At 44.9% G+C, this 24,793-nt stretch overlaps 1 protein-coding gene across 1 annotated transcript in view; it reads left to right on the forward strand.

Moving 5' to 3' along the window:
- Positions 1-24,793, forward strand: part of SUCO (SUN domain containing ossification factor) — a 178,808-nt gene that overhangs the window by 37,950 nt on the left and 116,065 nt on the right. The window contains exons 4-9 of the mRNA XM_029284770.1: positions 1,251-1,396; positions 3,722-3,862; positions 4,018-4,162; positions 15,565-15,676; positions 21,281-21,405; positions 22,205-22,272. Coding sequence (XP_029140603.1) covers positions 1,251-1,396; positions 3,722-3,862; positions 4,018-4,162; positions 15,565-15,676; positions 21,281-21,405; positions 22,205-22,272 — 737 coding nt within the window. The remainder of the gene's footprint in view (positions 1-1,250; positions 1,397-3,721; positions 3,863-4,017; positions 4,163-15,564; positions 15,677-21,280; positions 21,406-22,204; positions 22,273-24,793) is intronic.

The raw sequence follows: 24,793 nt of genomic DNA on the forward strand, positions 1-24,793 counted from the left end.
ACGAGTCCCTAACACAAAGAATGACACCAGACCCACACTCACGAAAACCACACAGGATGTCACCACCACACATCCACGCAAAAAGCAAACCCAAACCCACACAGATGATGAGGCACGACCACAAACTAGAAGCCAGTCCACAGCTGCATCATTAGCCACTTTAAACCCCTCCAATCCATACATGAAGCAAACTGACACCTACCATAAAGATGTGGCACGACCACGAACACGAAGCCAAACAACAGCAACGAAGCTCACCATCTCAAATCCCCCTGCAACTCAAACTAACCTGAGCACAACAAAGCCCCCACCCAAACAGAACACTCCCCCATCCAATGAGAGCACAGCCAACCCCCCATCCAATCAGAGCACAGCCAAGCTCCTTAACCAATTAAAACACACCTCCACCCAATCAGAACACAGCCAAGCTCCCACCCAATCAGTTCAAACCCCACTGGCAGTTAAAAGGAAGAAACAGCTGCGATCACACATTACTCCTAGAAGCACGAAGCTGAAGACACCAGCCTGAAGATGACGAATGGGACTTCGTCGACACGTCGCCAAGACACTTCCAATTTTATGCGGGAGAAAACCCGAATAACCAAAGACCTACATACAAAGACCCGCGAAAACCTCAGAAAACATATATGACTGGGTCTTATTTTCGGGGAAACACGATATGTGAATCTATTATAAAAACCCTAATGTGCACATAAATCTAGTGGGTATGCTACTGTTATATATATGCTAACTTTATTTCCAGGATCAGTAACAACATACAATTGCCATAATGAAACAATTGTAAAAACCCCCACAAAAGATACTATCAGAAAACAAAAGGATTTAATGGGTGCTTGTATTAAAAAACATATACATTAGAAAAAAATTGACTACCTGAACAGACTAAATATTTAAATTTGCTGGGCTAATTACAGTCCAGTTTGAAGCAGAAAAGCATCCTGAATTAGCACCTGGAATATTTAGTTAGTTTCCTTTGGTAGAAAGTTGGGACATAAATTGAATGCCATATGCTAAATAAATAAATTAAATAAATAACTTTATTAATAGCTTCAAGATTAGCTTTTAGCTATTAGCTTTTTTTGTTCCCTCCCTCTTTAAAATCTTTTGTGCAGTTAGTTTATTCTGTATTACTAAAACATTTAACATATGTTTCTTTGTTCTGAGTAATAAAATGTTAGTTCTGAAGTTGCTAAAATTCATGTTAAAATCTGTTGTGCTTTTTTGAACAGAACATGGAAAAAGGGGACTTAAAGAAATCTGAAATTCAGGAACAATCTTCAATTAATTCAAATGAAGCTTCTTTCATCATAACTAATATTCCTGAAAATATGTTCAGCCTACCTATTTCTGAGATCTCACCAGACTCTCAGTCCAGGTAAATATTTCTGTTTTCTCATTTTGTTATTTACTATTTGTTATTTACATTGTAGAAAGTGGTCAGGACAGGGGAAGGAAGATATGCTTTTCTCATGTGACGCAGAAAATGCAGGCGCTGCTGTGCCCGCTTCACCAGTGTCTCACTGTTGAGCCTAAATTAAGTGTAACAGTGCCTTTGAACACTCAGGGGGCACTGCGCGCATCAATCCGGAGCTCCATTCTTAGCTGCAGAAGCATTTCCTGAAGGCCTCTGACAGCGAAATGGAGGCCTGGGGCGACACACATGTGCAAACAGCTGCAAGCAGCCGCAGAAGTGGGCTGGCGAGGCAGGTGTCAGGGCATGGGAGGCCTGGCTGCAATGGTAAGCGGACATGGGGCGCTTGAGGTAGCTCCACCCCCCACCCCGTCCTAACTAGGGCTTATTTTGGGGGTAGGGTTTATATTAGGCCCACCCCCAAAAATCAAGCTAGGGCTTATTTTTGGGGTAGGTCTTATTTTCAGGGAAACACGGTAGATGATTTAAACCTCTCTCTCTATGCTGCTGCTTATCTGTGAACAGCAGGTGGGGCAATGTGGCTAAGTGGTAGATCTTACCTAGAGGGCTAGGTTTAAGGCATCAGGTAATAATTCTGCTAGCTTCATTCAAAACAACATCTACTTTGCCAGTATATGCTGATTTGTACCAGACTGGGAGGCGGATTCACCTTTCGAGTAGTGGTTGTCTTAAGGATCCATGGTTTGGCACCCCAAGTAGAGCTTATTAATTTCCTGAGGATGTTATTTTGTCCACTGACCTTCAGTTTAGTACTGGTATGTTAGGGCCCTATCTAGAGTGACCCCTAAATAGTTACGCCTGAGGCAATGCTCCAGTAATGTCCCTTTCCATATAATATGCAGCTTTCTATCAGCCTGCTTATTGTGAAGATGGAAGGCACATACCATGTTTCCCCAAAACTAAGCCTTACCCCAAAATAAGGCCTAGTTTTGGGGTGAGGCGCATGCCTAAAAATCAAACTAGGGCGGGGTAAGGTGGTGGAGCTGCCCCATGCGCCCCACACCCACTTACCAGATCTCCCATGAATCAACACCTGCCTCTCCTCACCGGCCCACTTCTTTTGCGGCATCTCCCAGCCTGCATTTCACAGTCAGAGGCCTTTTCAGAAGGCCTCTGCAGCCGAGAACCAAGCTATAGATTCAATCCATAGCTCGGTTCTTGGCTGCAGAGGCCTTCTGGAAAGACCTCTAACTGCAAAATGCAAGTCGGAGCTCCATTCTCAGCTGCAGAATGAAGCTGCTTCTTCGGCCACAGAAGAAGTGGGTTGGCTGGGCAGGGCTGTCGATGCCGCCACGGCGAGGTGAGTGGAAAAGACACCTCCTGAAAATAAGACCTGGCACCTCTTTTGGAGGAAAAAAAAAGACTGGGTCTTATTTTCAGGGAAGCACGGACCTGAGTTTTTGTTGGATTTCAACAATCAATCCAGTTCTACCAGGACTTCAGTTAAATGTTGTTCAACCTCTTCAAATGTTTTTCCTTGTATGGCCATTGCTCAATTGTCGGTATACATATAGTTGTTAGTACCTTCAGGGAGAGGCTGATCGTTGGTGTAAATATTAAAAAGAGTTGGAGCCGATATACTACTCAGTGGTAAACTGTTCCTTTGGTTCCTTCATCTACTTCGCCTTCCCTGGAACTCCACAAAAACATATGGTTCTGAAGCAGATTCATTTTAATTTTTAAATTAAAATTTGGTAATAAAGTAAAATAATCCACAGACCATTCGATAGACCCTGAACCATTTCCTGCTCCATTCCATTTAATATCAATACTTTTGACTTCCCCATATTTCTTCAGTATAAAAAGTCATACCCATATCAAAGTATGTCTGAATCCACATCCGAGTGTGATATTAGTCCGGCTTAGCTTTATACTGAACAGTTAGTATTGGAATCACTTCGTATGACAGTGAAATCATCTAAGATGTTGATTGATAAGTTTGACTTGGAAATTACTTCAAGCAAATTTATTTCAACGAAAAATTCCCAACGTTTGTTTAGCTTCCTCATTTCATGCTGCTTCTTTTCTACCACATCCAGTTCTTCAAGTACCTGAATTTAGAAAACATACAAGTTTGCTTATATTTTTTGTTAATGTTATTTAGACATCATTCAAATCTTGGATTTGAATTGAAATGTAGATCTTAAAAGCAAGACAAGTATTAATTTTTTTCACAAAACATTGGGTTTGATATATTTATAGTGTAATCTTGTTTTTTCATCTCTGAATTGCATTCTAAATCTTTGGTTTGTGTCCATCTCCCTTCAGTACAATAGAAAATTCTAGTGCTGATATCCTTATAGTTAGCACTACTGAAGTTGAACAGTCAGAATCTGACTGTGATATAAATGGAGCACTTGAAGCTGATTCTCAGAGTGAGCCTTCGTCGCTTGTTACTTCCCCAGAGGGGTGAGTATTGAAATGATTTTTGTAATGATGAGACCTTAGTGGCAATTCTATTTTATGTACTCATATATTCATATAATAATTTATTATAATGTATTAAAGTTTTAATGACAAACGTAGCTGAAAATCTTTGTTTTGAATGTTTACATATTTTATAGCCTTATAGGTCAGCATACAGAAAATATTTCTTCACAAAGGAAAGGGAAGTTGACAAAATCGGAATTTGATCCCAAAATTTCTGCAAGTGAGCAAAAAACAGCTCCGAAGTCTGCTTTGAATGCTTCGGGTAACATAAGAGCAGAGGTAACTAAACTTTTCCTCCTCCACTAAAACTACTCCAATGAACCCTGCTTTCTTGGGTTATTTCCATACCAAAATTAGTCTGCAGAGACCTTTGCTGTTTAAAAAAAAAGGATTTGTTTCTAAGTACTGCTCTCTGTGTTTGGAAAAATGTTATCAAGAATTTGAACTACATGAATTTACTGAGCATTATCCAATCCATTTAAATAGCTGTAGTTTAAAAGTGGGATACTTTAGCTAACTAAAGACTTCATAATTAATATATTGTATGTCCCAGACCACCTGCGGCTACAAGTCTTGCAGTGTAGCCATAATGCTAAGCAGGCAGGCCACTTTGGGTTCCTGAAGACACTGCATCTTGCAAATCATCAGTTCTGGTGGCCAAAGATGAAGAAAGACATTGAGAACTATGTGGGGAACTGTACTGTTTGTGCGGCCAGCAAAAGACTACCAGGAAAGAGTCCGGGGCTGCTGCAGCAAGCGGCTGACCCAGCCAGACTCTGGGAAGAGATAGCCATGGACTTTATAGTGGAGCTACCTGAGAGTGGGGGGAGCACCGTGATTTGGGCTGTGATAGACCTGTTTTCCAAACAGGTCCACTTCATCGCCTGTACTGGCCTCCCCTCAGCCCAAAAACTAGCGAAGATGTTTTTGCAACACATCTACTGACTGCATGGGGCACTTAAATGTATCATTTCAGATCGTGGGGGCCAGTTTACTGCTAGGTTCTGGAGGGAGTTTGTGAGGATGATTGGGTTCTCCCAGCCGGGGGCACAGTTCTGCTTTTCATCCGACTACAACTGGATCTGCAAGACGAGCTAATGCCATAGTGGAGCAGTACCTGCGCTGCTATGTCAAGTACCAGCAAACAAACTGGGCAGAATTGTTGACATTTGCAGAGGTGGCACAGCAGTACTCCTTTCACTCTTTTTAAGTTAGCAACAGGTGGAATTCGTGCCAGTACCAGAGTGCCCACAGGAGCCTCCCTCCTTAAGTGATTGGGTGAATTCATTCCAGTGGGTCTGAAGCAATGTGAAGAAGGCTTTAGCTAAGGCAGCTGAAAACCAGAAAAAACAGGCAGATAAGAAAGAAGCTCCCCAGAAGACGTTCCATGTAAGGGATAAAGTACATGTGTCAGGGCCCACTTCAAACCTTCATCCTAAGAAAGCAGGAAACAGTTTCTTCCAAAAGGAACTTTTATTAGGAGAAGCTGTTAGCAGGCATGATAGGCAGGATCTGAGGGTTTCCCGCTCAGATAAATAGGTTAAAAGAGTCCCAAGCAAACCCCACCCCAATAGTTCATCTGGCCAGTTTGAATGGGCCAATCTTCAGGTGTTGTGGGAAAAGAGCTGATAACAACAGGTCTTTCCCAGGCTCACAGCAATGTTGTTGGGTCTTCACACCTTCTCTTCCGAAATGGGAAATAAGCCAGATGGCCGGAGGCTCATTCCTTTCTCCTCCCAAGATAACATCAAGGGAGAGACAGTTCAAAGAGTAGATATGCAGAAACAGTGGAAGGGATACATTGTAGGACAGAAAGAAACAGAGAGACAGCCCGCAGTGTGTTTCCCCCCTCCCCTTCAGGAGGATGGCAAAACCCAGAGTAATGAAATAAAAGGAAGAGAAAAGAGTCCCCCTTAATAATATGGGTGGTGACAACATGTCTACAAAATATCTTAAGGTGAGACAAAGTTGCAAGAAGTTAGGGCTGAAGTACATAGGTCCCTTCCCCACAGTGAAAGTCATTAACTTCGTGACAGTAGAGCTAAAACTACCAAGGTTGTTGGGTAAAGGGCACCCAGTATTCCATTGCAGCGTACTGAAGGCATACAAGGAATCAACACTGAGACCAGTAGGGACGGCGGCCCCACCCCAATAGTAGTAGAAGGGGAAATACTGTATGAAGTTAAGCGAATCCTTGATTCCAGAATCCACAAAGGGAAATTGGAGTTCTTAATCTAATGGGAGGGTTACCCGATGTCAGAATTTAGATGGGTAAAAGCCCAGTACATAAAAGCAGATTGTTGTGGTCTGTTGGCTGCTAGCTCACATAAGGAGGAGGAGGAGGAGGGAGAATCTGGGTTAACATTGGAGCTTTTGGAAGGCTCCAGTGATCAAGAAGAGTCAGAGCCAGATGCAGAGCCGGGGCCCTCTGTCCACGGTCAGGCAGAGAGGCAGCTATTTTGGGGGCCTGAGTGAGGAGGAGGAACAGATGGGGCCCATCCCAGATGAGCATATGCATAGAGAGGAGAGGAGAGCAGTGGAAGGCAATGGGCCATCTCTCAGGGAAAAGAAGGAGACATTAGCCAGCTCCTCCTTGGCTGGAACATAAATAGGACAAGTGTCACCTCCGTCCGTCATCGTCCAATGAAACAAGGTCCAGGAACGCGGGTACAAGGTGCTTAGCAAGGTTTATTCCCAGCAAACGAAAAGTCAGCACTGGGAGTGGTCTGCTCCCAGTGCCCCGCTCCACCGTCCCACCCCCAGCAGCAAACCAGCATCCGCCCGGAGCGCATAAAACCCCCAGGTCCATTTCCGTCCTTCCCTCGGCCCGGTCACACCTTGCTGGCCCTCCGTCCAGCCGCTACAGTCCAGGGCCTCCCGCCGGCTCGCCAGGCTTTCCTTGTTGTCCACCTTCTCGGCTGTCCCCTCCAGTCTTCCGTAGGTTCGCCAGGACGTCAGCAGCCTCCTCTCACCTCCTGGAGGCCTCCGGAGGCTTTCTGCAGCGACTGGAGGCTTTCCCGACGCTCAGCTGCTGTGGCTGACGTCAGGCTTCCTCCCCGGCTGCCGGTGGAGCTCCGCGGCCGGCTAGAAGCAGGTGAACATTGGACTCGTCAGGGTGATAGGAAGGACAAAGGGGCTTACGGGCTCACTCACCATAGGGTCGTTGGCTGCTTCGTCCTCACTATCAGCGGCGGCTAGTTGGTATCTTGCCACCGCTGTGGCCTCCTCCACTGGGAGCACCAGCTGGGCTGCCGGGGTTGCGGGCTGTTTCGCTGCTCTCAGTTTCTCGGGGGTCGTTTTTGGACTTGGAGCGGCTCTTCCGGTTGCTGCGGGGCTCCGTGGACTAGGGGCTGGACAGTCCGCTGCCCGATGGCCTGGTTGGTTACATCAGAAGCAGCGAAACGAGGCCCCAGCGGGAGGCCCGGGAGGCCTTAATGGGCCAGCCGGGAGGCCCCGTCCACCCTCTCGTGGCCTCTCCAATGGCCGTCGGGGCCTACTTGTGTCCTCCCCTCCTTTATGCAACTCCCTCAACCCCGTGTCCAGGTCCACCGCCACCCTAAACCACTCCCGAAGCCGGTTTGGCACACCCCTAAAGACACAGGCCTGACGTAGCTCTCGGTCAAGACCTGCCCAGAAATGGTGGACCAATAACCATTCCGGCCAAGAAGAACACAGCCGGCTTGCCAACTGCCTCGTTGTTTCAGCAACAGGACCTCTGCCTCAGCCTATTGGAGCCGTGATGCGTCCTCAAACCAAGAGTACAGGGCCTCCAGGAACAGGCCTGCGTCGGCTAACTCCCGGGCGTGGTCACTATAGAGGTCGGCAGCCCATGCTGCGGCTTCCCCCTGTAGTCCAGCCGTAACTGCCACCACCATCGCCCATTAGGACGGGTAGAGGTGGGCATATCGGTCCAAGTGACTGATCACGTGGTTTTAGAACATGGCCAGCCGGTCTGGGTTCCCGTCAAACGATATAGGTATGGGCGGTGGACCCCATGGCATCCCTGGAGCCCACGGGGCCGTGGGCTGACCCACGCCCCGGACGGTGTCAGTCGGGGTCGGCAACCTCTGGGCTCCAGGTGCTGTCCCCTGTGGTCCTGGCACTCCCCATGAATCACTCCCTGACCCACCTGGCCACGCGGCTTGGGATTGCGTGGATGGTGCACCGGGCACAGGCCCTCCGGCCGCGGGAGCACTCAGAGCTGACGGCAATCGTAGCCTCGGACTGCTCAACCAGAACCGGGCTGACAGGATGTCTTGATGGTATGTCTACCCGTTGCCATGAGGCAGTCTCCCGTGTACTCGCACGGCTATGCCACGAAGAAGCTCCTTGATACCCAGCCTCTCCGAACCGGTCCCGTAACACATCCATCGTATATTGGCCAGGGGCTGTGGAGTAACTCCACTCCTCCTCATCGTCCCCTGTCACACATCTCTCCCTCCATTCCATGAGGGAGGGCCTGGCGCTCGGTGTACGTGCCTGTCCTGCACCCAGATTGGCCAGCGCAGGACTACGCCACCACTCTCCCATAGTTCCAGGAGCTGCGGTCTCCTGGGGCTCAACCAGAGGAACCGTAGGCTGTGTCGCCTTTGGCCTGACAACCGGCTGCGTCTCCTGAGACTCTGAGGCAGGTGCAGGGCCCGTTGCTCCAACCGGAGCTACTTTATCTGTCTCTGGGGGAGCCTTCTGTTTGCCCTCCGCCATTCCCTCAAAAAGCAAGGGTAAGGGCCAAGGAGCAAAAGAATGTGAGTGCTGACTTACTGTCACCTCCGTCTGTCGTCGTCCAATGAAACAAAGTCCAGGAACGCGGGTACAGGTGCTTAGCAAGGTTTATTCCCAGCAAACGAAAAGTCAGCACTGGGAGTGGTCTGCTCCCAGTTCTTTACATAACCGTGCCCCGCCCCACCGTCCCACCCCCAGCAGCAAACCAGCATCCGCCCGGAGTGCGTAAAACCCCCAGGTCCATTTCCATCCTTCCCTCGGCCCGGTCATACCTTGCTGGCCCTCCGTCCAGCCGCTACAGTCCAGGGCCTCCCGCTGGCTCGCCAGGCTTTCCTTGTTGTCCATGCCCTTGGCTGTCCCCTCCGGTCCTCCGTAGGTTTGCCAGGACATCAGCAGCCTCCTCTCACCTCCTGGAGGCCTCCGGAGGCTTTCTGCAGCGACCGGAGGCTTTCCCGACGCTCAGCTGCTGTGGCTGACGTAAGGCTTTCCCCCCCGGCTGCCGGTGGAGCTCCGCGGCCAGCTAGAAGCAGGTAATGTGGGAGTGTCGGGGGAGGGGGGCATCCCTGCCTTCCATCTGCCCCGTTCGGCAGCTGGCTCGGCTTCGTCTTTGGGCGGCGGCTGGCTCTGCGTCTGGCTGCTCTGGGCCTGGCTCTGCGGGGCTTGACAACAAGTTTGGGAATGGCCTGTTGTCTCAGAAAACCATTCGAGTTACAGAATACTTCAACCAGTGCAATTTCTTTGCCAAGATCCAATTTTGTTGGGACTACTTGTTTTGTGTTTGAAGTGCTAATTGAGTCTCCCTGCTGGGAACTAATAGACATTGAAATTGTGTCAGCTGGTGTGAGCAGGGACTGCTACTGCTTGGTTAAGCATTTAAAGACTGGTTATCTGCCGTTCTCATGTGAACAAAGTTTGTTCCTGCCTTGTTCCTGCTTTGTTTAATAAAAGGGATTTTTTTATTCATGAGTTGATCATTAACTCGTGAACGCTGGGTCAGAAAACAGATTGTCTGCGACACTCCCCCTACTAACTTGGATATGTGTAGAGAACAGGTATGTGTAGAGAATGCCCAGCTCTACCAAGAGGTGGTATTGCTGTCAGTACAGATTGCTCAGCTTCAAGCTCACGCTGCTCCATAACCCTGTCGGAAATGCCCAGTAGTGGTACCAGATAAATTTGATGGCAATGAAGCCATGTTTCCAGCATTTTGGGGACAATGCCAGATCTTCATCAACCTGACAGCCGAGGACTTCTCCACTGACTGGGATAAAGTGGGGTTTATGATCAGCCTTCTGTTTGTCTGGCCTAATCCATTGTTGAATGATTTTTAGGGGTTTTGTGACCACTCATGTATGAGGACGCAATCAAGACGCAGATTGCTACTAGCCGTCTGAAAGCCCTGAAGCAGGGGCAACACCCATTACAGGAATACATCAGCAAGTTTCAGCTGCTTAGCCAAGATTCGGCCTGGAACGAAACTGCCCTATGGACACTTTCCAGGATGGCTTGTCGGAAGAGCTATTGGACGATCTGGTCCAGTGGTGGCGAACCTTTTAGAGACCAAGTGCCCAAACCGCAACCCAAAACCCATTTATATATTGCTGCGTGCCGGGTGGGCGTGGCCGACTGGGTGGGCGTGGCCTCGGTGGTCACAACCATAATAAAAAAAAACTTTGTTCCCGAGAATTTTTTTTCTAGCAGCCAGGCAGAAGAGCAGAGCCCCGAGGCAAGTGTCCCGGAGCCGTTTCCGCCCGCGTCTTTCTCATTCTCAATTCTCTTGCCCGTGTGTTGTCTGCACCCCACCCCCCAATTGCTCTACGCTTCGCAGCCCAGGGAGTGAGATTCACCCCCCCGCCTCAGGGCCCCCCTCTTCTGCCTGGTGCTGGCAGCTCCTTCATCTGCAGCGGCCCCTTGTTCTCCGTCCAACGTCGTCGGGTAATTAGAAAAACGACGTAGCCGTGGACCCCCGAACGATAAAGGGGGGGAGGTGGGTTTTTAGATCCAGCTCCACGTTTGGGTCGAGTACACGGAAACGAGTCCTCCTCGTTGAATAATACCAACACTTGATTAGGCATTATTCTCTCCAAAATGAAGAACGGCTAAATACCGGGGGAGGAAGCCCTTGCCTGGCCTGGGCGCATCCACTCGACGGATCTCATGGGCGTGGCTCATGCTGCTGCTCTGAACAGTCAGCAGGGAAGCAGGAGGAGGTGGAGGGGCAGCCGGGGGTCTGGAGCCGCCTCAGTTGCTCACTAGCAGCCCAACAAGGCAGCAGATTCACGCACCAGCTGCCCCTTCTGCTTCCCTGCAAGGCTGACCAGTCAGAGCAGCAGCAGAAGCCACCCCCATCAGATCCATCGAGTGGATGTGCCCAGGCCGGGCAAAGGCTTTCTTCCAGCTATCCCAGAGTGATTTCCACCCGCGCCAATGGGGCTCTGTGGCCAGTCTGCCATTATGCAGGACAGCCAGCATGCTGTGGCTGCTGACAGACACCGTCGGCCCCCATACGCTCGCTGGCTTCTGTGTGTGGGGCCCGACAGTGTCAGGCAGCAGATCCACAAGCGAAGCTCTGCTGACCATCCTTGTGCTGGCGGCGGCAAGAGAAGGCAGGATCTGGCATGCAGGCACCCTTTGCTGCTGCTGCCACACATTGTCCCGCGTGCACCTCTGGGCGGGGAGGGGATAGCGTCTGCCACAGCTCACCTTCCCCCGCCACTGCCCCCACCAGCGCGAGGATGGTCGGCACAGTTTTGCTTCCAGATCTGCGGCTGGCCGGGCTTGGTGATGCAGGGATCACGCCGCTGCCTCCTGCTTCTCTGTGTGGTTGACAAGTCAAGGGGCTCAGAGCAGCAGCCGCCACCCCCATCAGAGCCACCCTGTAGACAGGACCCGCACCAGGTGAGGGCTCCTTTCAGGCTGTCCCGGGGCTGTCTCCACTCACGCCGATGGGGCTGCACTGCGGAAGGGAGATGGCGGCTCTGATTTCACACTCTCCCGCCAAAACTGCTCCTTTTATACGTTCCCTCACCCTGCCCAGCTCTTGCAGCTGTTCCCAGACTGCGCATGCGTGGAGAGGGGGAGGGGGAGGAGCCCAGAAATGGCGTGCGTGCCCACAGGGACGGCTCTGCGTGCTGCCTGTGGCACACGTGCCATAGGTTTGCCACCACTGATCTGGTCCATGTCAATGTTCCCCCAACCCTCAATGTGTTGGTTCTTCTCTGCTTATGGATTGATCTTGGCTGCAGCGGCGGAATTGCTGTGCCTCCCTGGAGACCCGGGTGGCCCCAGTCATGCGCGAGAACCCAGCTACGTGGGAAGAACCAATGGAATTAGGTGCCATCAGGCCCCACCTATCAGTGATGGAGAGGAATAGATGGCGTTTGGGGGGTTTATGTTTATACTGTGGGGAACCTGGGCACATGGCCGCCTCTTGCCCCAGGAAGCGACAAGGGTGTCGTCTACCAGGTCTGCCCCATTAAGACAGAATAATCTGTCGGGAAATGCCCCGAGCCTCCACCAACACAGATCAACACCCATCAGACACTTCATTCTGACCCCACAGCACTTGATCCTGGAGGCACATCTGATCCTACCCGGTAGATCACAGGGGATCCTGGTACACGCCTTGGTTGATTCCGGGGCAACCACTATCTTTATGGACACTGTGTTTGTGGCCATATAGGCTGTTCCTCAATGCCTGGTGGCCCACCTCTATTAGTGGAGACTATTGATGGGCGGTGTCTTCTGTCTGTGCCAATTAATGTTGTCATGCAGCCGTTGTGTATGGCCATAGGCTCTCAATTTTATAACACCTTCGACCTCCATTTCCTTGTGGTCTTGGGCTTGGCGTGGCTCTGGACACACGATCTTCAGATTTACTAGTCCTAGAACTTGGTCAATGTTTACAATGAGTGGATCACACCCGCCAAGTCTACGCAGGCCAGGTTCTGAGTCCCCCAGGAGTTTCCCTGCCATCTGAACTGGCGGACTACACGGGTGTCTTCAGTGAGAAAGAGGTGGATCAATTGCTCCCACACTGGCCATATGACTGTCCCATAGACTTGGTCCCTGATGTGTCTCTCCCAGTGGGGCATTTGTACTCCATGGCTGACCCTGAGTTGGCTGCGTGTGGGATTTCCTGGACAAAAATCTGGCTTGGGGCTTTATCCGGTCCTTGTCTTTGCTGGTGGCCAGGACGGTGCTGTTCATGAAAAAGAAGTCAGGGAAATTGAGGCTCTGTTGTGACTATCACAAATTGAACGCCATTACCATGCGCAACACATACCCTCTGCCCCTCATTTCTGAACTTCTGGGATAGCTCTGGGAGGCCAAAGTCTTTACCAAACTGGACCTGAGGGGAGCCTACAATCTAGTTACAGTCCCGCCCGGTGATGAATGGACGATAGTGTTGAGTACCCGGTATAGCCACTTTGAGTATATAGTCATGCCGTTTGGGCTGACCAATGCCCCCGCTGATTTCCAGCATTTCATGAATGATATATTCCGGGACCTGTTGGATCAGTTTGTCATGATCTTTCTGGATGACATTCTGATATACTCCCCCTTGTGGGAGAGTCATCATCAGCACCTATGCCTGGTCTAGCAACAGCTCTGGGAGTATCAATTGTATGCCAAACTAGAGAAATGCCAATTTTATCAATCAACCATTGACTTCCCAAGACATTGCATTTCTCCTGAGGGCATTGCTATGGAACTGAACAAGGTCGAATCCATGCATAGTTGGAAACCCGCACGTCGAGTCAAGGATGTCCAGCAACTTCTTGTGTTTGCCAAGTACTATAGGACATTCATCCTCGGCTTTGCTTCCCTGACGCGCCCCTCACTCAGCTCCTTCAGAAAAAGACACCATTTCAATGGAGCACCCCAGAGCAACAAGCTTTCTAGTCCTTGAAGCAAGCCATTATGCAGGAACCCATCCTGAAACACCCTGACCCACACCACCCATTTGTGGAAGCAGATATGTCCAATATTGCCATCAGAGCAGTGCTACTCCAGGCTCATGAGCCCGGTGGTACCCTCTTCCCTTGTTCGTATTACTCACGGAAACTTAATCCAACCTAGCGCAATTACACCATCTGGGAGAAGGAGATACTGGCCATTAAGGTGGCCATTAAGGACAAATGGGTAGACTATCTTGCAGTAGCCGAGTTTACTTTCAACAACTCCCAACACACCTCCATGCAGATGACACCTTTCCTGGCCAATGTTGGGTATCATCCTCGGCTTTTTCCCCTCATGCAACTTGACTTGCCAGTTCCCGCAGCTAATGACTATCTTGCCAAGTTACAGGCTGTCCATCAGTTGGTTCAACGGCAACTGGATAAAGCCAAGGTGGATTATAAAAAGGTGTGATACGCCTGCTTTGGCTGTGGGAGATCGAGTATGACTTTCAACCAGGCACCTTCCATCGGACCATCCTGTCAAGAAATTGGATCACCACTACCTAGGCCCTTTTCCCATTGAAGCTGTCATTAACCCGGTCACATATCACCTGACATTGCCATGCTCGCTAACAGTACATCCGGTCTTTCACTGGTCCCTCCTGATTCCACAACAAGCAGCCTGTCTGCTCCCCTGACCAGAATGTCCCCCACCTGAACCGTGTGATGGAGACAGTTCTCTCAAGTACGAGGTCGCCAGCATCCGAGATTCACGTTGGCTGAAAAGCCAGTTCCAGTACCTGGTCAAGTGGAAGGGCTATGGACCAGAGGAGTTCACATGGAGGACGTGGCCACTGTGCATGCTCCTGCTTTGGTGCAGGCATTCCACGATCAGTTTCCTTCGTGGCTGTACCCGGACTGCCCGACCCAGGGGAAGGGTCCTGTGGTGAGGGATAATGTTGTGGTCCATTGGTTGCCACCAGAACTAGCAGCCGAGTCAGATGAGAAGGAGGTGGAGGGGGAGCCTGGGTTTACATCGGAGCCTTTGGAAGGCTCCAATGAGCAAGAAGACTCAGAACCAGATGCAGGACTGGGACCATCTACCCACGCTCAGGCGGAGAGGCAGCTGTTTTCAGGGCTTGAGCTGAGTGAGGAGGAGGAACACGTGTGTATGCGTAGAGATGTGTGTATGTGTAGAGAGGAGAGGAGAGCAACGGAAGGCAATGGGCCAGCTCTCAGGGAAAAGGAGACGTTAGCCAGCCCTTCCCTGGCTGGAACATAAATAGGAAGAGTTTGAGAGTGGCCTGTTGTCACAGACAACCATTCGTGTTACAGGATACTTCAGTCGCATTTCCTTGCCAAGATTTCTTCCCCAAGATCCAGATTTGTTGGGACTACTTGTTTTGTGTTTGAAGTGCTAAGTGAGTCTCCCTGCTGAGAACTAATAGACATAGAAATTGTCTCAGCCAGTGTGAGCAGAGATAATGGATTGGATAATGTGACCTGAACTGTCAGAGAAGGGAGGGAAAGTTTCATTCTTTTAATTAACTGCTTCCCGCCTTTTTCTCAGAGCTAGCTTTAATTCTATTGTACCGGTTTGCTATTGCCTAATAAAATTAATATTAGTTAATGCCTCTGGTGCTTTGCTTCATTAGGGTTCTCAGCCAGAAATTGACACTTTAAGCAGTGGTATTGCATGAATAACATAAAAAGTTTTTTCAAACTGGGTATGCTGTGTTTTTTATTGTGGCTTTGTTCCTGGATTCATTTATGATAATGAGTTGATAAAATATTTGTTGGTATAGGACAGAAATTTATTTAATAGTCTATTTTGTTAAAATGAGTTATTTTCAAATAATTGCTCCAAATACAACGAGAAGATCTGCAGAGCAGGAGCCTTGCCAATTAATTGTTAGGTCTATTAATGATAGCCTATATTTTAAATGATCAGTTCAGTATAAACTGATCATTTGGATACCCATCACATTGTCTACATAATCTTGATCTTTTGTTAATATCAATAAACCTTATTTTTTACTATTTTGCTGCCTTGTTCAGAGAAAAGCAGGAGAAATTGAGCCTACTTCTGTAATAACTCCAAAGGACCCAGGAGATATTCCCACATTTGATGAATGGAAGAAGCAGGTTATGCAAGTAGAAAAAGAAAAGAGTGAGTTTAATTGTTTTTAAACAAACTTTGAACAGAATTCTCCTGTTAAAATAAAATGGTTAAGATTCATTTTGTAGTGAATTTTTTTAGTTTCCTTTAAAAAAACATGCTCTAATTTTATTCAATATCATCAATGTCCAGTCTTTTTTTTATTCTGAGATGCATTATACAGATTTTCCAAAGGAACCAAAGCATTGTTAACAGCAGTCCACAACATTTCCATAAAAAGTGGCCTTAACTTTAATGATGCAAGTCTGCTTATAAAGTCATGTGAAAGAGAAAGTACACCCTCTTTGAGTTCTGTGGTTTTACGTGTGAAGACATAGTAAAAATCATATGGCCCTTAGTAGTTCTTTTAAGTAGGTAAATATAACCTCAGATGAACAACAATGCATGACATTACACCATATCATTTATTTTACTAAAAGAAAGCCAAAATAGAGAAGCCATGTGTGAAAAACTAAGTAAACTCTTACTGCTTTCATAGGTATGAAGAGGCTACGTAGCAAAGAATAAATACATCAACAATGATCTTAGAGAAGCAATTGTTGCTGCCCCTCAATCTGGGAAGGGTTATAAGGCTATTTCCAAAGAATGGAGAATCCATCATTCTACAGTGAGGAAGATTATTCCCAAGTGGAAAACATTCAAGATAGCTGCCAGTCTTTCCCAGGAGTAGATGTCCCAGCAAATTAATCCCAAAATCAGACCATGAGAAATTGCAAAAAATCCAAGAGTTATTTCTCAGACTTTACAGGCCTCAATTAGTATGTTAATTGTTAAAGTTCATAACAGTACCATTAGAAAAAAGTATGGTTTGTTTGGAAGGGTTGCCAGGAGAAATCCTCTTCTCTATATAAAGAATATGGCAGCACAGCTTAGGTTGCATCTGAACAATTCACAAGACTTCTGGAACACTGTCCTTTGGACAGAAGAGACCAAAGAGATGTTTGGCCGTAATGCAGTGTCATGTTTGGCAAAAGCCAAATATAGCATATCAGCACAAACATTTCATACCAACTGTCAAGCACAGTGCTGAAGGTGTGATGATTTGGCCCTGTTTTGCAGCCATTGAGTCGACCATGAGCTCCATTGTATATTCAAATTCAGAATAGAGCTAGGAGAGACCTTGGAGTACTTCTAGTCCAACTCCTGCTCAAGCAGGAGATCCTATACCATTTCAGACAAGTAGCTGTCCAGTCTCTTCTTAAAAACCTCTAATGAGGAAGTACCCACAACTTCCGAAGCTGTTCCACTGATTAATTGTTCTCGCTGTTGGGAAGTTTCTCCTTAATTCCAGGTTGCTTCTCTCCTTCATTAGTTCCCATCCATTGTTTCTTGTCCTACCCTCTGATGCTTTGGAAAATAAGTTGACCCCCTCTTCTTAGTGGCAGCCCCTCAAACTGGAACACTGCTATCATGTCACCCCTAGTCCTTCTTTTCTCTAAACTAGCCATACCCAAAATCTGCAGCCATTCTTGATATGTTTTAGTCTCCAGGCCTTTAATTATCTTATTTGCTCTTCTCTGCACTTTTTCCAAAGTCTCAACATGTTTTTTTGTAATGTGATTAAAACTGGATGCAGTATTCCAGGTGTGGTCTTACTAAGATTTTATAAAATGGTACTAATACTTCATGTGATTTTGATTCTATCCCTCTGTTTATACAACCAAGGTGTCAAGGTTCCGACTGACAAACCCAACCAAGCAAACACCTTCGAGATGTTCCGATCTCTTAATGTAAAACTTTATTGAGTACATCATTTTGGCACATATGAAAGCAAAACCAGCTCTGGCTAACTCCAACCCAAACCCCTATAGTAAAAGTATAGAATTCCCCCTCCCCAATCCTGGATAGGTCACATTGCCTAATTAGGTGCAATTATATTGTTATGAGAAAGTATCTCTGAGTCAGCCCGACACCTGGTTAATCTTCCTTCATTCTCTCGGACTGCCTTTATCTTTGTAGCCTGCATTCCATTCCCCCTCCCTTTCTGCAAGTTTGTTGGGAAGCTGAGAAGCAATAATTGTCACACCAGCAAAGCGTGCTTTAAGCTTGACACCAGGATTGTATTAGCTTTTTTGGTGGCTGCCACACATTGTTAGCTCATATTTAAGTCCAGTAGGACTCCAAGGTCCCTCTCGCAGTTACTATTTTTGAGCCAGGTTTCTCCTAATCTGTACTTGTACCTTTGGTTTTTCCTGCCTAAGTGTAAATTTCATTTTGTTGGATAGGGCCCATTGCTCAAGTCTGTCAACATCTTTTTGGATCCTGAGCTTGTCTTCTGGGGTATTGGCTATTCCTACCAGTTTAGTGCCATTGCAAATTTGATGAGTTCTCCTTCTATTCCCTCATCTAAATCATTTATGAAAATATTGAGGAATATTGGGCCTAAGATGGAACCTTGTGGTACCCTACTGCTTACGTCCGTCCATGTATATGTAGTACCATTAAGGATGACTCGTTAAGTACAGCTTGTCAGCCAGTTACAAATCCATCTGATGGTGATGCTGTCTATTCCACATTTTTCTAGCTTAGCAAGATGTAGGTTGTTGTCTATTTTGTCAAATGCCTTGTATAGCAAAGTATTCTAGAGACTAGTATGAGGCCATTATCCCAAAATTAAAGCTTGACTGACATTTATAGTCCAGACCTCAATCCAATTGAAATGCTGTGGCAGGACGTCAAACAAATGCCCACAAACCTCAATGAACTGGAGCAATGTTGTAGAGAAGAGTATGCCAGAATTCCTCCACAGTTATGTGAGAGACTGATAAAGTCACGCAGAAAACAATTACTTCAAGTTATTTGTGCTAAAGATGGTTCTACAAGCTATTGAAGTACTTAGTTTTTTACATATACCTTCTCCATTTTGGCTTTCTTTTTGTAAAATAAATGATGATATGGTATAATATGTCATGTGTTATTGTTGATCTGAGGTTGTAGTTACCTACTTTTAAGAACTGCTAAGAACCAGATGATTTTTACTATGTCTTGATATGTAAAATCGTAGAACTCAAAGAGGGTGTACTTTCTTTTTCACATGACTCTGTCACAACTGCATGCCGAAACATCTAAATATTCAAACACTGTAAAATTATTTTATGATTGGGCAATGGGTAACAGAATATAATTCATTTGTAAATTCATTTATACTTAGACATAAGACAGTAGTGTGGAAATTAGGTATTTAGCTGAGTGATGACACGAGGAAAAAAACTGTCTCTATATCTAGTTGTTTTGGCATACAATACCCTATAGCGGTGTCCTGAAGGCAGGAGTTGAAACAGTTTATGTCTAGGATGTAAGATGTCTGTAGATATTTTCTCAACCCTCCTCCTAACCGATGCAATATACAGATCTTCTATGGAAGGCAGGCTGTTTGCATTTGTTCTTTCTTCAGTTCTAACTATCTGTTGAAGTCTATACCTGTTTGGTTTGATTGTTGTACCAAACCAGACAGTTATAGAAGTACAAATGACAGACTCAATAATTCCTCTGCAGAACTGTATCAACAGGTCCTAGGGCAGTCTGAACTTCCTGAATTGATACAAGAAGAACATTCTTTGTTGGGCCTTTTTAATGATGGTTCTAATGTTAGGTGTCTATTTCAAATATGTATTTGAAACACAGACACACACACAAAAAAAATTCCAAAATTAAACAGCTCCTTACTAATACTGGTAGTCCTCACTTAACACACACTTGTTCAGCAACCATTCAAAGTTACAACAGTGCAGAATAAGGGATGCTTACAATGGATACTTATAATTGTGGCCATTGACGCATTCGGTGGTGATCACAATCTGGGTACTCTCCAGCTGTCTCACTTTTATTGCAGCATCCCATAGACACACGATCACTATATACGAGCTTCCCTGCCAGCTTCTGACAAGCAAAATAAGTGTGGAAGCCGGCAGGAGATCACAAATGGTGAACATGTGATCATGGAATGCTGTGATCATGTGGGATTTGCCTAACAATAGCAACTGGAACTGTCATAAATAGGTATAGTCAAGTGATGTAATTTATAACCATGCTGCTTAGCAACAGTTTCCAGTCCCAATTACTGTCAATGAAGGCTACCTGTAGAATTTTGTTTTCATTCATTGTAAGTTCTCTCTTGTCTTTAATTACAACTGATTACTTTCTCCTGCTTGATTCCCATTGTGCTTTAGGTGTCTCTGATGATCTTGAAGCAATTTCAACAGTTCTTCATTACTAATAGGACTGTCTCTTCCTTTACTGTTGTCCTTCACTCTGTTCATGTTTCTATCATGCAGTGTACTTGACCCCACCCCATTGAATATCAGTGGTACTTGGATGCTGACTGTGAAAGGCAATTCTCAGACAGAGGCAAATTCAGAGGCAAAAAACCTGAAACAAGAATAGCACATTACTACAAGAGATACATGGATATCTTCTGCCCAGAAAAGAGTAGATTCATGAGTAGGAGAAAAAAGTACAAGAATTTGAATAATTTCATTATAAATAGGACTTATATTTGTTACATAACAGTTATTAGGATTCATTACAGTTTAATTAACTTTTCTTTAATATGTCTATTGATCAGAGTTTTTGTATCCTTGAATGAGGACATGGAAAAGATACTCAGCAGATTTATAGATGACACAGCTGGGAAAGTTTGCTAGCAGAATCAGAAGTTAGGGTCAAAGTTCAAAAGGTTCTTGAGACACTTGAAGATTGAGTATTTTCCAATAAATGGCAAGAAGTGTAAGGTTCTGCTGGGAAAACTAAGTGGTAATTAGGACGTAATCTGGCCTGATAACTCTGTGGAATGGCATGGATAAAGAGAAGACATTCAAATAAATAATAGGTATCAGTAACTTGTTCAGATTCTGATGTTACCCTCTTCCGCTTGAAAATTATTGATTTATTTTAGAAAAATTTACGTACCATCATTTTTGAGTAAAAGAATAAATAAATTTTGTACAATAAAATGTAAGAGCAGCATATATGTTTCTTAAAAACAGACTTCTACAAAGTAATGAATTGTGGTATACTTACTTTTAAAGAAAAAAATGTGTCCACAAAAAACATGAATATTATACTAGTAGAAAACAGATGATCTGGGAATAGCTTTTATCCCCCGTTTTCAATGTTTTGTAAACTTCTAGTAGGATACCCTATTACTCATATTTCATGACTGACCTTTATTGCAATACCTTAGGCCAGGGGTGTCAAACTGCCGGCCTGTGGGCCGGACACGTCACGCAGAAGCCGCGCCCACCCCATTGCCGGCAATGGCAAAAATGTCCCGATATGTTGCGTGACGTTGCGAGTTTGACATGTCTGCCTTAGGCTGTATATTCATTTAAATAAATGGAGATTTTATAAATCCTTTTATATAGTACCATCATTTCACGTTATACCTATTGAAACTAATATGGTATTAACATGTAGTTAAAATAAAAGAGACTTCAGAATAATTACAGGTAGCTGATAATATGATATGGAAATTACTATTGATAACTTATTAGTACCAAAGAATGTTAGTTATTTTTATGAGTTGCTTCAGAGCTTGGTGATAAAGATTTAAAATGTTTCTTATTAATTCTCTGGTACATTTTGTCTGGTATGCAGGTCAATCAATGCATCCTTCTTCCAATGGAGGTCAACATCTTACAAAAAAAGTCCAAAAAAATAGAAATAATTATGCTTCAGTTGAATGTGGTGCCAAAATACTGGCAGCTAACCCAGAAGCAAAGGTAATAGCAACACCTAACAATGCTATAGTTTATCTTTTTAGAAAACTGCTGAATGTGGGTTCATTTGTTTCTAATAAATATATTTAGCTGCAATCAAATTTGAAATATTCTATGGTACAAATAAGTTTCATTTCCCATCAGTATTTCTCAATTTCTCAATTTATTATTATTACAGCCAAAGGCCACACATAAATCAAACATCCAAATAAAACAAAACTAGACAGAGCCATCACAAGAGGACATAGCAATACATCACAATCAATGATGCAATCAATGGGCGACCAAGGTCTGCCTAGTTTTACAGGCAGTATATAAAAAAAAATCTATCTTCAGAAAACTGAATCATAATGACCTGACACTAAAAATACAATGAGTATAGTCTAAAACTGGATAAAACATGTAATAAAATCAATTTTAAAAGATTATTAAAAAGATCTAAAACGATTATTTATGTTTCTGGCAAATCCCCAATGATTCCCATCAGTATTGTAAGAGGTTTTCACTGCTGCTTGTAGAATAAATCAGCCTGTCATTTATCAGAAGTAGAGAACAGCATCAGTTTTATTAAGCAGTGATAATACAAGCCAAAACAAATCCTATATATGCCATTTTAAACAAATTGCAGACATGATTTGATTTTGAAATAAAAAAGTAAAATTGTGCACCCTTTTGTAATTCTGCCATTAATTGTATCTGAGTTTGTGCACATGCATATATGTAATAATACAAATATTCTACCAAACAGCCAAAAAGCTACGTTACAGTTTCTGCTAATTAATTATGTTCTCATTTGTAATAGAGTACATCAGCAATATTAATAGAAAATATGGACCTCTATATGCTAAATCCATGCAGTACTAAAATCTGGTAAGTACATTTTCAGTAAAGTGACTATTTTAATTGAAGAATTTCTTTTGCAAAAGTAAAAAAAAAAAGATTTCAAGAAACACTGCTAGGCATCACAAACACATAGTATACATGATTTATTATTGATTATGTGCTGTCAAATTTGTACCAACTCTTAAAAAGCCAGATAAATAGATAAATAGACCAGCTTGAGGATGATCTATCCCCAGGCTCACCCTTCAGGTCCCCTGATGGTGTGCTCATTACTGATTGAGTCCATCCACCTTGTTGCTGATAATCCTTTTCTTTCTTTCTACCATCCTCAGCATTATAGATTTCTCAAGGCACTTATATCTATGGATAATATGTCTAAAATACGATAGTTCTATTTTTTTCCACTGTGCTTCTCGCTTTCATTATTGCAGCTTGGAGAGCATTTTCAACTATCAGAATAGTGTCATCAGCTTAATACAGATTATTGATGTTTCTTCCTTTAATTAAAAAAACATTATTCAGCCTCTCTTAATTTAGCATATGGATTTAATAAATAATTAAATAAAAAGAACAAATAGCTTTGTCTCATTCCTTTGCTGACTTGGAATCAGCTCTTTTGCCATATTTTGCTGGAACTATGTCCTGCTGTTCTGCATATAGTTTTCATGAGTACGTGTTTTGGGATTTCTATTTTCCTAAGGGTTCCTAATGCCTTCCTACAATCAGTGAAGAACTTCTTTTTGGTATTTTTCAACTTTATTCGGCCTTTACCCTGCGCGGCTTTAGCAGGTGTCTGGCAGGCGGAGGAAGTTCCACCTGCCTCACCTCACCTCATGGCAGCACTAGCTGGGCTGGGCTGGGTGGAAGGTGAGCTGGCGGCAGACCAGCCGCAGGTGAGATAGAGGCCAAAAGTGGCTAGGGGCAGCCCTGTGTCTGCCTAGCATAGCCAGGATGAGAGTTGCAGTGCCCGCCAGGGCCTGAAGAGCACCAGGCTCAGCACATAGCCCTGTGCCTGCAGCACTGAGTAAGTGTGCAGGCTGGTGTTCAGCAGCTCAAAGGCGGACGTGTGGGCAGCGCGGTTCCACTAGAGGCCGCTGCCAAAGGGACCCTGGCAGGCTGGCGGCAGAGGGGTTGCTCCAAAGGTCGTATGGAAGATCTGGGCTGAATCACCCCACACCAGGCAGAAGCAGCCCAGCAGAGCAGCCTGTCCAGGAGAGCAAAGAGACCCCGCAAGGCACGCACTGTGGCCGAGAAGTGTCCCAACAGTAGCAAGGCCAGCAGACAAGGTGGCCAGAGACTGGGGTGCTCCAAGGGCTTGGCATATGGGATGGAGAGGGTGGGGCCAGAGGTAGTAGCTCTCCCACTCCCGCTGGCCCCTGCGCTTTCCACCTCCCTTATGTGAAAATAATAAGAGATCCCTCGAAAATAAGACCCAGTGCCTCTTTTGAGGGCCAAAAAAATATAAGACCAGGTCTTATTTTCAGGGAAACATGGTAAATAAAAATCCACTTCATATATTAAACATCAATAGTGACTGGTTTACTAACAAATATCACATAATGTTATAATTGAAAATAAGATATTATTGTAAAATATCAAAAATTCTGCCAAAATAGTACATGTTGCTTCATTCTTTGATTTGTGGAGAATATTCCTTTTTCCATGATAGATAAGTTATACATTTCCAAATGGTATTCCTTAACATCTTGAATAATATTGTTTTTCAATTTCTCAGTATATTTGTTTAGCCATCCCCCATGTATGAGCGGTCATTCTTTCTGATAATCAGGTGCCAAAACTTTGATATATAATTCAATATATTCAATATATTATCATTTAATGTTTAAGATTTTTCCCATTAATCTACTTATATATGTTAAAATATTGTTTAAAAAAATACCAAATATTCTCCAGATCACTATCATAGGAATCAATCAATTCTCAAATTTTTGTACCTCCAACAAAAAATCCTGTACATTCTAAATATATTTTTGATGAATCAACTTTAGTCTCAAATCCCTTTAACAATTACACATTTTTGAAGAACATGAAGCATTGATAGGACATTATTGAAGATTCCTTCTCTTAAAGAGAGTGATTTAAGGATAGTGATCACCTCCAGTGATTTTTTAAGAAGAGACTAGGCAGTCACTTGTCTGAAATGGTATAGTTCTCCTGCTTGAGCAGGGGGCTGGACTAGAAGACCTCCAAGGTCCCTTCCAGCTCTATTCTATTCAAGGTATGTTGGATATTCATTATCTGTATTCTACTATACAAAAGTTCAGTATATTCCTGCCATCTGAATCAGAATCTGCTCTCTTCAACTTATCAGTTCAAAACTAGAACCTATTTTTGAATTCAGAAATGTTTTAGAAGACTATCCTTGTTTTTCCATGTCTGTTTTCTTTTTTGATATCTTTACTGATATTCTTTTTTAATACTACTACTTGTTTCTAACAGTTCTCCAATTTTTTTTAATTCCTTTGTTTTTTTCAGCTCCTCTCCTCTCCTCTCCTCTCCTCTCCTCTCCTCTCCTCTCCTCTCCTCT

The sequence above is a fragment of the Protobothrops mucrosquamatus genome, unplaced genomic scaffold, assembly GCF_001527695.2.
Source record: "Protobothrops mucrosquamatus isolate PMUCROS unplaced genomic scaffold, P.Mucros_1.0 scaffold926, whole genome shotgun sequence".
Lineage (NCBI taxonomy): Eukaryota > Metazoa > Chordata > Lepidosauria > Squamata > Viperidae > Protobothrops > Protobothrops mucrosquamatus.